This window comes from Girardinichthys multiradiatus, chromosome 5 (genome assembly GCF_021462225.1).
Source record: "Girardinichthys multiradiatus isolate DD_20200921_A chromosome 5, DD_fGirMul_XY1, whole genome shotgun sequence".
NCBI classification, from domain to species: Eukaryota; Metazoa; Chordata; class Actinopteri; order Cyprinodontiformes; family Goodeidae; genus Girardinichthys; species Girardinichthys multiradiatus.
This window is the reverse complement of record NC_061798.1, coordinates 29394573-29407658: the sequence shown is the minus strand read 5'-3', so window position 1 is coordinate 29407658 and position 13086 is coordinate 29394573. Positions and strand designations below refer to the sequence as shown.

At 42.3% G+C, this 13086-nt stretch overlaps 1 protein-coding gene across 3 annotated transcripts; it reads right to left on the bottom strand.

Moving 5' to 3' along the window:
- On the bottom strand, window positions 1–10966 carry LOC124867951 (peroxisome proliferator-activated receptor gamma coactivator-related protein 1-like). Of its 3 annotated transcripts, none has more exons than XM_047364667.1 (11): window positions 10777–10966; window positions 9505–9585; window positions 7887–8060; window positions 5663–7175; window positions 5360–5413; window positions 3043–3838; window positions 2785–2961; window positions 1307–1367; window positions 1100–1221; window positions 864–1015; window positions 1–404 (listed from the first exon to the last, which is right to left on the bottom strand). In XM_047364667.1, the coding sequence occupies exons 1-11, from the start codon at window positions 10870–10872 to the stop codon at window positions 304–306; spliced, it is 3327 nt and encodes a 1108-aa protein (XP_047220623.1). In that variant the 5' UTR covers window positions 10873–10966; the 3' UTR covers window positions 1–303. The 3 variants fall into 3 exon arrangements, with proteins under 3 accessions (XP_047220623.1, XP_047220622.1, XP_047220624.1); XM_047364666.1 differs by having other exon boundaries at window positions 1307–1370; window positions 10777–10963; XM_047364668.1 differs by lacking the exon at window positions 10777–10966 and adding an exon at window positions 10635–10737 and having other exon boundaries at window positions 1307–1370.
- Between the last annotated feature and the right edge of the window lie 2120 nt (window positions 10967–13086).

The window sequence follows — 13086 nt, the reverse complement described above, 5'->3', positions numbered from 1 at the left end:
AACAATATACATTCTTTATTTTGATATAGAAAACTTTAACACATAACTTGTTCTGGAATGTAACAAACATGCAATAAAACATATTCAGTGTCAGAGTGCTACATGATGCTTTTCAACAGTACACTAAACAGTGCTGTATTGTCTTGTACAAATCAATAAATGCATGCGTGTTCAGCTTATACATTCAAACCTGAGGACACCCAAAGTAAAAAAAGAGACTTAGCTACATTATTGTGAGCATGATGCTTCGGGATCCAGAAAAAAACTTTGGTGATCCTGATCCTGGTGATCTGCTCAGCTCTGCTACCTCTTCTGTCCTCTCTGTGCCTGTTTCAGCAGCGAATCAAAGTCCAGGTCTTCAAACCTGCTCCTGGGGGGCGGCGGGTCTGCATCTCTGTTAGCATCTGGAGAATAAAGTTAAATTCATTTGAAATTACATTTTATATCTTTAAATTCATAAGGTGAATTTAAAGATTACATTTAAGGATAATCAAAGAAACAGTCAGACACTGGAGAAATTACAGCCGTTACAAACTGCAAAGTTGACTTCTTAATCCAAAATATCTAAAAGGTGATTGTTTTGCTTTAAGCTCTTAAATGCCCATAATAGGTCTGCCTGTTTCTATGTTTTTGGAGTCAAAAAGGGCAACAAATGTGTACAAGGACAAGCTCAGGGTTTTCTGATCTGAAATTTTCCAGGATGTGACATTGGTTTTGTGAGAAACTGTGGCTATAAATAAAAAGATGTCCTGCTACCCTTCGACTGTTCATTTTTGTTAATGATAAGATTTCAGCTAAAGGAAAAGGCATCTCTAAAATGTCAGCATGGTGGCTTTTCCAGGATGGTGTGGAGTGTTGCTCACCCAGATCAGAGTAGTCTGAATTACAAAACTGTCTGCGACCACCAAAGCAGAGGTCGAAGGGCAGCTCGTCAGGGTTTCTCAGTTTCCCGCCGTTGTCGATGGCCGCAAACGCATCCTCCGTGTTGTAGAATGTCACAAAGCCGTAGTGGTCGCTGTGCGGACCAACGATGGTTTATATTAATGCTGTTTAACAGGTAAAAGTTAAAGAAATGAAAGAATTAAGTTGAAGAACTTACCCGCCATCTCTGAAGTGAAGCGACACGCACTCGACCTCACCGAACTGAGAGAAGCGTTCTCTCAGCTCATCGTGTGTCATTGTTCTGCGGATCCGCCCGACGTACACCACCCTGCGCTCGTCCTGGGCCAGATAACAAATACGCTGGCAGTTAGCTGAGTAAAAACATGCCTGTTTATGGCATAAACACTGAGGAAAATGTACCCACTATGGCTTTAAGTTTCTGAATCCTCATCTCATGCTCCCTGTTGCACTTCCTGGGCTCTTTGCTGCTGCAGGAAGAGAACACAACAGAGAGACGAAGCTTGCTGTGATCTGCGTGTTTTTGTAACATAGCATCCAGAACATTGTAAAGATTTTAATCCACACCGTGTTTCATACTTTACTTCAACGAAGTCATACTTTCTTTTAAACTGCTCCTAATTGTTCTTTAGGCTTTCTTTGGACTTTGGTTGCTTTTTTTTATTTTTTTACTAACTTGTGAGTTCCTCTGAAATTGGACTTCCTGGAACCTTTTTATCTATGTGCGTTTCAACTGAGGGTCTGAAACCCGAGCCGTTTTTGTAGAGTGCATCACCTGGGCAGGAATGCTGCTGCAATCTGGGGACGCAGATCTTCATCCAAAACAACAGCCAAGTCCAGGAAGTAAATAAAAACAACGAAAGCAGACCAAAAAGTTTTAATGTCAGATTGTTTCATAGCCATTATGGTTAAAAAGCCACTGCCACTTCAAACGGTGTGGAAATGTATAGGAAGAGTGGATTTTAAACGAACTGCGCAGATCCAACCTGCTGCAGTTGTGATCAATTTAATCTGTATCCCGGAGCATAAACACATAAAAACCTTTTAATCTTTACTGGTTAAAATCTCCCTAAAACGGCTTTGATAAGGGTGATTTTCGTCTCTCTGTAACCGTGGTGACGCTAAATATTTCCTTTAAGGAAATATTTCCACTAAGGTTGCCACTAAGATTCTATCTTATATTTGAATGTAAACTCTGTGGCTGGGTTGAAATGTTTAAATAGAATATGAGCGGCCGAGGAGTAAAAGCTCAGAGATCACTGAAATAAACTGCTGAGGATTTTCAACCAGTGACAAATGTTTGGCATCCTCGCACCATGAAGCTCTAGCTTTGGTTCAGGGTCCATCCCAAAAGTCCTACCTCCCTACCAGGAGCGTTTTCAGAGTAGGGTTCTGCCCGCTTTTGTCAGATTTGGTTCCTGAAGTGGAAACACAGGAAGAAAACGTTGTCTGCTTTCCAGTGTTTCCACATGTCTGCAGTCAGTAATCCATAATTTTCCTGACCCAACATTCCCAGAGTTCTGAGCCAATATTTCCCCTCAATAGATTACAACTGGATAATTTAGAAAACTGGATTTGAAATATATCACCATTGTCCATTTTGTTTTTCCATACCAATCCATATCTGAAAACAACATTGTTACTTTCCAGACTGAGTAGAACCCCGGTTCCATGTGTAAACAACACTGGTTCTTCCCTGAGTTCTCTAAAACGGTCTGGCAGTGAAGTGAAATGGCAGCCAAAGTCCAAAGAAACAGTTTACACTCTGGAGAACTACTGATACAGAACTTTAGAAGATTTAAACCAAGTCTGGCTGCGTTGAGGATGACCCAATATTTTCACACAGCCCTGTGTGAAGAAATCTCTTCAACAAAACTAACTCACGTGGACACGTCTCTCCAACGCCTGTAATGTATTTGTGGAGAGGGTGATCGGGATCTGGACCGGGACCAGGATCGAGATCTGGACCTTGAATAGGACATGCGGTAATGCTGGGAAGGGGAGTCGTAGGAAGAGGAGGAGGACGAACAGGAGCTGCTCTCTGAACACCTGCGATGGATCCTGTGAGACAAATGATGCCAGTTTTAACTCTGCAGCGACGGTTTAAGACTAAGCCTGAGGATGATAAGAGAAGAGGAGTACCTTGGTCTTTTTGGAGAGCAGGAGCAGGACGAGGAGCTGGAACTAGAGTCTGAGCGAGGAGATCTTCGGTATCTCCTCTTGCTCCTGCCTCTGACAGGCGGGGTGGGTGGGGGTGTAGGGAGACTGCACAGGGCTGTCCTGTTGTCATCTCGACCTTCTCCCTCTATGGCAGCTCTGGATGAAAACTGCGGAGCTTCATCTGTACTTGTGTCCGTCTCTGAACCCGTCCTGGTTTGATCTGATCGATTCAGCAGCGCAGACGTCGGGTTTTCTGAAATATGATCTTTACCTTCCCCAGCAGCTCCAGAGTCCTGGGTCATTAGCTCCGGTGTAGTGAGTTCAGACGACTGTTTGGCTTGTAGTGGAGAATGATTCACAGAACCGCAGTAATCATGATCAGAGGACAAATATGAATAAAACTGAGCAGAGGTTTGAGGAGCAGACGGCTCCACCTGGCTCATCCGAGCCTTCCTGGATGGTAGGGGACGTGGGTCAATAATCTGAATGGACTTCAAAGAAAGATTTTTACATCTGACAGGCTGGTTCTTCTGGGTGCTCAGAACGATTTCAATGAAGAGAGGTTCAGGGACTTCCAAAGTTTGGACATTTTTCAAAATCTCTTCAGTGCTCAGAGGTTTACGAGGTTCCATGTTGGGCTTCAGTGGGGATTTAGAGGTCTGTTCTAATCCGGCAGGGTCAGGTCTGTCCAGGTCCACATTACAGTTTGCCTCAATGAATGAGGATGAAGCAGCATAAACTGGTTTGGCTTCAATATTACAAATGCTTTCCTCTATAGCTGAAAGTAAAAGGAGAAAAAGGACAACAGACCAGTGAGAAGATGGTATTAAATCACCAAAACCATCCAACATCTTCAGTACCTAAATCTTACCCTTAAAATAATACAAAATACAGCATTTCATATAGTTTTAAATGCGAAATCAAGAATTATAATACCGTACGATGAACCCTACCCCATTTTGTCCAATTACAGCCAAAAAGATTAAGCTACTTTGTCGACGTTTTACCCGACAGACACAAAGTGGTGAATAATTGTGAAAAGGAAGGAAAATGAAATTCAACAAATCAAAATCTGAAGTGTGGCGTGCATTAGTATTCATCCCCCTTTATTCTGATAGCCCAAAATAAAATGCGGTGCACCTGCCTTCAGAAGTCATTTAACTAGTAAAGTTGTGGAAAATATTCATTAATTAAAACAATAAGGGGCTACAGAGATCAACAGCTCTGGTGGAAGAATCTTCTGCATCTTCTCTTATGGAGAAGCGGCAAGGAAAGAAGCCCTTACAGTTGAAAGCTATAAAACGTCATAGTTACATTTGCCCCCAGGATTAAACTCTTGAAGAAAGGCAAAAGCTTGTCATGATCTTTATATTTCTAACCATACATCCAGTACGGTGTTTAAAGCCACCTCTTGTGCGACTGTTTGAAATAGAACAGTGTTTGGTGGGCCTTAGAGTGGCCTAGTCAAAGCTCAGACCTAAATGCAACTGAGAATCAGTGGCAAAACTGAAAAACATCCAACCTGACTGACCCTGAGCTATTCTGCTGAGAAAAACCTCGATCTGTAGACGTGCAAAGCTGGTGGAGACATATCCCTAAAGACCTGCAGCTGTGAGGAGCTGAATACAAAAAATGTTTTAATCATCATCTTTCCACTTCACAGATATGCACCACCTTCAGTGCTCTATCACATAAAGTACCTTGAAGGTTCAGCAAAGCTGCACAACATATCAAATCCCACCATAACTGCAGTCACACAGGACTGCTTTTGTGCAATCTTTGGCAGGATGTAATATTTTATGTGTGATTTTGTTTTAGTTGTCTTATTTGAACCTTTAAATCTCACTGCAGTTAAAAACCTCTTCTCCAAGGGAGCCATGGCAAAGATAGGCTGCAGCAAGTACAATTACGGTACGCAGTTACACACAACTAAAACAACCATTTAAAGACATAACTATGAAAAACATGTTCATTTCTTAGAAATACACTCTGCATGTCGGCCAGTTGAATGGATTCCAACTACCCTTAGTTAGTGGAGGGCAAATTGTGGAACAGTAAAAACAAGAAAATGTCCAGAAAATAAGATTTAATCATAATAGGTATCGTCGTCACAATGTTCAGCAACAGTGTCGCAGTTTTCCTGAAATCACGCAGCTGCAGATATGAAAACCATTCTAATAACTTTTTCCCATTACAGAAATAAAGTTCTGTATTGTTTTAGAGTATAAAAATGAAGATGTAGTCCCCAGACTGAGTAGATGCCTGATCCCACTGCCCTGACATCACGCTGTCGCCTCACCTTGTGTTTCCTCAAACTGCTCCAGCAGGCTGGTCAGGTCAGCTGCTTCAATGCCTGACAGGGAAGAACAATCTGAGATCAGAGGATTCATTTCATTTCATTTTCCCTTGTCTTGTTATCGTCATTACATTAAGTTACATTTAAGATGTAATGTGCATTAATAAGCTTTAGAGATGTTGTAGAGTAAGTGAGGCAAATTGTTCCCTCTTTATTAGTAGTCACTCCATAAACTCATCCTAGTCCTGGTTATTTCCTGAATTGTGTCTCAGTCAGATAAACGGATGCATCTTCTATAAGCTTTACCTGAATCAATAGCAGCACTGTTCTCTCTGCAGTCGGTCTGAGGAGGTTCTGGTTCCTTAGACGGACACTCTGAATCTGGAAACTGCTCCTTTAGCATCATATGAACCTCTGAGGAAGGAGGAGACTGACTGAGGGGTTGTGTGAAGGAGGGACACTTTACAGGCCCTTTTGGATCTGGACCTGATGACTGCTCTGCAGCTTCTGTTCGGCTCAGGCTGCATTCCTGAGGAGATTCAGTGCAGACATGTGGAGGCATCTCAGTTAGCTTAGCCTTTATTTCCTGATGCAGGGGGGTGTCGAGCACCTTAACGTCCTTGTTTAGAGGGGAGGCATTGTGCTTTGGTTCTGAAGATCCCACCTGAGGTGCAGCTGAGGAGTCGTTTTGGATTTTATGTAGATGTTTGTTGCTGTGCAGGCTGACAGATTTTGAGAGTGGAGAGGGCGTCTGAGGAACTGGCAGGGGGACAAGGACTGGGTTTGGAGGATCGCTACTGAGGAGCTTTGGCTTTTTTACTGGACTTTTCCTGCTCTCTGGTTTACTGATACTGGGTCTGGCTGTATCGTCAGGCAGTGGCCTGGAAGGTGAGGTTCTGGGCTCAGGCTTTGAGTTCTTTAACCTGCGGTGATGTAGATGGTGGTATAGTTTAGCCTCTTTCAAGTTAGAAGCTTGTTGGATCAAAGTGCTGTAGTCGGCTGTTGTATCTGGTCTACAGAGGGGGAGGATGAGGGTCAGCTCTTTGGGCACCTCAGGCACAGATGGCCACTTGGTGGAGTAGTTCCTCTGTTTCTCCACCGGAGGTCTTCTATTCAACCGAAGTTGTCTGTATTCTTGCAAGCTCAGTGATTTAGCTTTTGTCTCACCTTTCTTCTCCTCTTGCTCTTCTAGAGCAACCTCCTCATTTGTAGGCAGTGCTGAAGGGTGAAGTACTGAACCTGATGCATCTTCAAGTGTTTTTGTGCTTTCACTTGTGTTTAGGTTTTTTTCCTTAAAATCTTCTTCCTCTGACTCGTCAAACGAAGCCACGAGAACAGGACCAAAGCTCACCCTCTTCTTTTCTCTGGAAGATTTTCCTTTCAGCAGCACACTCTTCAGGAGTGAGCAGCTCCCGCTTTCTCCACCCACCTCCTCCTCCATTGTTCCTTTCAAAGGTGCCTCATCATCAGACACAACATTTATCTCTTCGCCGCTCTCTTCGGTGGGCCGTTCATACTTCCACACCTCTTCCTGAGAGAAAAGGGACTTGTTTCTCCTTGGATGTTCCTCCTTCTCCACTTGCAGCTTCAGGCAATAGGGATGCATGAGTTTCACCAAACTGACGAGGGACGTTGAGGTGAAAACCTCTACTTCGGACTTTGCTCTCCTGGTTTTGGAGCAGAACAACCTCGGGTTTTGTTTGTTTAAGATCTTGGGGGAACCCCTCCTCTCTACTTTCTGTTTTCCATCTGAAGGGGTTCCATCAGTTTCGTTTGGTGGTTTGGGTCTCGGTCGTAGTCTGAGAGAAGGTGAGGGTTTCTGAGAACCAGAAAGAGAGGAATTATGGGTCGAAAATGCTTTCTAGGACTGGTGAAAAAAGTCCACTTTGACCAACTGTCTGTATCATGAACAGGAACTGGAGGAGCTTTTAGTTATTAGTATGAATGATCATACAAAACAGCCCACGTGTCATTTTTAAACAGGAAAAGACATTTGTGGATTTTCTCTAATCCACAAAGGTGCAACATTATACATACACGCTCAAATAAAAGCACATACCATCACTGATATTTGGGTAAACATCCCATTACTAAACTACAGAGAAACAACATCCCATTTGTTTCCATTAACAAGTCCTGGCATAATTCTGGCTGAGTTATCTGACCACTATTCTTATCAGAAACAGGAGGCAAAGGCGGGTTTCCAGGCATACACTTAGCTTTTCAACTACAAACCCAAAATATTGTCCCCTCAGAACCTCTGTTTTGGCCCTGGCCATTTCCTGAGTGCATTTCTACTGTGGGATACAGAATCTGGCTCTTTATGTACATTACGCCCACATACAATGAGCAGCTCCTTTCTCCCACTGCAGGAGTGTCGGCTGAGGTCTTGTTCAGCTGATGTTTTGGTGCTACAATGATAGCTAATCATACTAGCACAGCAATAACCTACGTATGATTAAAAGCCCAGAATGAGTAAGACATTAATGCCCATCATCATGGGTACCACTGTAATTTGGTTTCTCCTCACCTGGAGGAGCGGCTCGTCTTTCTGCTCTGCTTGGTGCAGAAGCTCAGTGTTTGGCAGGACGTCGAAGGGTGAGAAAATCTCATCAACATCATCATTATCCTGCCCCACTCTGTCCAGCATCTCAGTCAGGGCACACAGCAGGCTCTCACTTGCTTCATCTGTATCAATATTGCTCTGAAAAAAAAGAAAAGCAACACCCGTCCGTCTAATCATGTCAGCACGATGGGAGCTCTGATTCAGGACAATCACTATAAAACAACAAATGTGACCGATCGCACAATCTCTAAACATGCTCCTTTATGTGCATTGAGGGAAATAATTATTTGATCAGTTGCTGACTTTGCTAACTTTATGTGAGTTTACTTTTATTTTAAAAGGGCAGAAAATCCACTACAAAACAAGGAAAAAACACCTAAAATAAACCCCTACAAAATGGAACCCCTACAACTGGACCAGGATTCTGATTCCTACAAGATGGTAGATAGTTGCAATGAACCAAAAGAGCTCCAACAACAAGAAGCGTGGTGGAAAGATGACATTTGATGGTGTGATTAGTTGGAAATGAAAGCCATAAAACAACCATGAATCTTCCCCAGTCTGAAGCTTCATGTGAGATCTTGTAAGATGAGGTGAGGATGAACCTCACAGGGGGAGCTTGTTATTGATCTGAATGCAGTTAGGACCAAAGCCACTAAATGCAACATTGGGCATACATGTGTCTTAACAGATACATATCTTGCTATAGGAGTCCCATCGTAAGTGACAGTGCAGGCCTTTAACAATCCGAAACCGAGGGTTTTCTTATTGCATTCTGAACCCTGCTCCAGTGGCGGGAAGTCAGGCCAAAGTTCACTAAAACTGATGCTGCAGGACTGCTGCAGGAGAAGGACCCTCTCAACGTCCGCAATTTACAAACAGCCAGGGGAAAACAAAGCTAGTGCTGGACAACGCATTCAATAGCGACTGTCATAACAATATCAGTTTGTGCAGCATTGCCACTGCGAAAGACCTCTTGGGTGCAATATTTGGTAGGATGATATATCTCAAGTACCATGCATGCAAATTCTGCATGACAGTAATATTTTTACCAATGACGCCCACCTTTGCTGCACCTATACCTTTAGAGTCCGAGATGCTTAAGCTGTCAAACAGTGGCAGGACGTCGTGATGAAGGGAAAGCTAACTGTAATATTCACCAACAGTTTCATAATGAAACTGTTTTCTTGATCCCCTGCAGTTCTTTATTAGAAAGTCCATGAAATAACGTTCTGAGGGAAAGACATTCTGGGTCACATTACTGACTGCACCTCTAGAGAGGTTCCATACAGAATATTGGTCCATAGTCTCACCCGAGATGTGAGCAAGGCTGGTCGCTGTGCTTTGTTACTAATAAAGTTTCACCAGATTCTAAATCACAACTTTTCTGGGGAATCAAACACTTACAAATCAACTTTTATGCAACTTCCTTTATTTAGTGGATGATATCATCTCAAAAAATGTAACTCCCATAAATATTTGACCATGTTTTTAGCTGTGAAAAGTCACACATGAAAAGGAGAGACAAATAATTATGTTGCAACGGTGACACTTGTTTATATCAATAAGCTCCAACTCTGACCTCTGATGACACAGTGGAGTCCTCAAACATGGCCAAAATGGAGCAGTCCACATCTTCCCCGTGACCTCTGCTCAGGACCAACTGTAGGCACACAAAGAAAAAAACAGATAGACACTCATCTCACTAGGGTGTAACCACAGTTTGAAGCACAATGGGCCTAAAATCAACATTAATCCTTAAACCTGACTCTCCACAGGAAGTTTTAATATGAGGCAGACAAACAGCGAAGCCCTGGCTTCCTTTGCAGTTATGAGCTAACATGTATTTATGTTTGATTAGTAAAAAACAAGTTTATGAGTAAAGTTTTAGCAGCAACTAGGGATGCAGTGAAATGACAAAAATAAGATAATATAACCAGTCATCAGTCATTTTCGACCGCTTTTTCCATAGTGGGTCGTGGGGAAGCTGGTGCCTATCTCCAGCAGTCCAGCAAACAACCGCACACACACTTTTTGGAAAACATTCAAACAATAATTAAAAACTATTTAGCTTATTTTATTTTACTTTTTTTTTTTTTTTTAAATGCTACTTATCTTCAGGTAAATCGAACAGTTTTGTTAAACCAAAACTTGTGTTGCAATATAGTTTAACCCATACATTCATGGTGACCAAGAGGTCCCACTGAGGAAGGAGAAAGGGGAGGAGTTAACTCTCATTTCAAAATCGGCTGCAAAGGAAGGAGCTCAATGGCAGGGCTGTCAATAGCGCAGTGGTACTGTATTTACAAACCTAATCTAGATAGTGGGCGTTTCATCCTGATCTTAGAAAATTGTTTAAAAAAATAAAAAAATTGTAATTCTATTTGGGATTTATTTTAGTTGAAAAACCAGCACATTCCCTCTGTGGAGCTTACCGAAAACACATTTATAAAGCTTGGTGCTGAATGCTTTAGGATACAGTTTAGCTTTAAATGGTACACTTAGGTACAATATAGATGGGCGTGAACAGCCTTATCAGAACATTCTGTCCTCCGGGTGTACAACCCCGTCTGCCGGTACAATGTCCATATATGAATGTAGACACTTAATCACAACTATAAGGATGTCAAAACAAATGTTGGTACAGTTCATAAACCTGCTAGTAAGGTGTCGGTTTGCCTACAATGTCAAGTTAATCTTCCTGATCTCTACCTCAGTAGTACTACAGCCACGTGTCGCCATGCGCGCATGTGGCCTCGCAGACCGGCGGGACAACACGCCTAACGACAGCCACGAAAAACGCGCCTGCTCGCTTCATTTGATGTCAGGTTAGCTTAGGTGAGGGAACCGGTACCTCATTGAGGGGGTCGCGGGGCGGCAATTCGCTGTTGCCGGTAGTAAAATCGCTCTCTTCCCCCCTCTTCCGCGCCGCCATGTTGCTCCGCCACATGGTCCGCTGGCAGGCCGGACGGAGACACGTGGTCAACTAGCGGGAAGGGAACAGCCAAAGCGGATCTCAGATCAGATCTTCATCACCGCGTTGATTGTGAAGAGCGAGGTGGCAGGACGGAATCTGACTCTGGATCAGCTATCGGTCTTCTTCCGCACTTCTACGGAGTCGGATCTGCCTAAGTAGAAACACTTTTTCTCACTTGTCAGTCAACAGACAAAATACTTTTTGGAGCTTACGTCTGATCATTAAATCGTTAAAAAAAAAACACACATTTCAGTCAAGAATAAATTATGAAGATGTTACTGTGAAATTATGTTTTAAATTCTGTTTATCGTTTTACCTTTTCTCGCTTAATTTCTAGATCTAACGCGACCTCTAGTGTCAAAAGTGTGTCATGACACATTTCCTTTACTACAGTGCATATTATTATTATTCATATTTTGTCCTGTTTTAGCTTTTTTGTGTAATTGGTACCTTATTCAGATGTTCATTAGTTATCGTCTAAACAGTGTAAGCACAATGAGACACGCAATAATGACCAAGTTAGTCACTGTAATGTTTTATTTTTTTATCAAAATAAACTCACTCTTATTGCTGGGGATGATGCATTTGGCACAGGACATTACTTCATGCAAGAACATCTCAGATTCACTGGAATATATGCACTGTGTGGTCTCTGCACAGATAGAAGATAGTAAGCATAAGCAGAAAACCAGCATTTTTGTTCTACCTCTTAATAAATGACCGTAATTTAGAATGCTTGCTAATTTAAACCAAGAGAAGAGTGCAATTGAAAGAATGATCACATAATAGTAAAGCAGGATGGCAACAAGTCTGCATACACTGATTATGCTAAACAGCTGGCAGAAAACCAGAGCTGAACAGACTGTTTGGATGTGACAGCAGATTCATTACAAGCACATTCACACAGTAAAATTACATTCCTTGTAATAGCTAAGGGAGTTCCAAGACTGATCCAAGTCTACTGATCTGTTACATGGTCAACCCTCAGTGTGAAGCAGAACAGGAACAGATGGCAAGCATATAGTCAAGGACTGCAGTTCTTTGGTGATGGTCTGCCAACTGTTTACCTTGTTCTGAGACAAGAAATAAGAAACCAAAAACTGTTAGATCATGGACATTAGATGCTTGAGTGTCTCTCTTTTCTCTCTCTTTAAACATATGGCTTATACAGCCAAACTTGTACAGTGACAGACTTACATACAGTATACCGTAAACAATCGCATGGAGTTTTGAACTAAGGGGGTGGTCTAAATTTTCAACAAAAGTGACTGGAGGATGGTGTTCCTGCTAATGATGGATGAGACCTCTCAGCCTCTATGGAAAAATGTAGTCCCAGGAGCTGGCAAGGAGGCTCTGACCAATTGCTGAACTTTGGATTCAGGAGGATTAGTACGCCAGGAAGTATCGGATTTGCCTTGCAGAATTGCTTACGGGATCACTGGAGATTTAATGTGCAGTCTAAAGGCTTACCACTGATTCTGAATGGAATAATTGACCCTGGATGCAAGTAGCTAAAATGAGCTTCTTCAGAATGGAGACTGGGTTCGGCCTTAGAGAAAGAGCAAGGAGATCCATCATCCTGTGCTCGGAGTAGAGCCACACAGAGGAGAAAGCTGAAGTGATTTGAGCATCTTATCAGCCTTCGTATGATTTCTGGGACTGTAAATCCCTTCTGGCTTGGGATCTCATTGGGATCACCTAGAATCATCTGGAGACTGTATAAAGGCATATCTGGTGTGTCACCCTGGATCTGTTACCTCTATAGCCCCATCAAAGACAAACAGAAGACAATTAATGTATAGACAAATCAAAAGAATAGAACAATTAAACCAGCCCGTGTCCATGTCTCACAAATTAAAATGGATAAAGTATGTTACCTGTCACATTGCATAAATAAAAAAAAAAACTATTTATCACTATAAGTCACCCCTTAGAAATTTTGCAAGAAAAATGTAAATAGGAAAACGTGGAGGATTTAGTTGCAAAGCGTCTCTGGGGGAAAGCTTAAATACTGACCCCACAAATGTCAAATTATGTTATATGTATATAATATAATGGTTATATATGTAGAGTATAGTACACTTTCTTTCCCCGGGCTGTCTCTCTGATGAACACTTGCCCAAATTGATACCATGCATATTTCCACTAATTCAACATTGTCTCTTTCTTTTGTACAATGTAGAGATA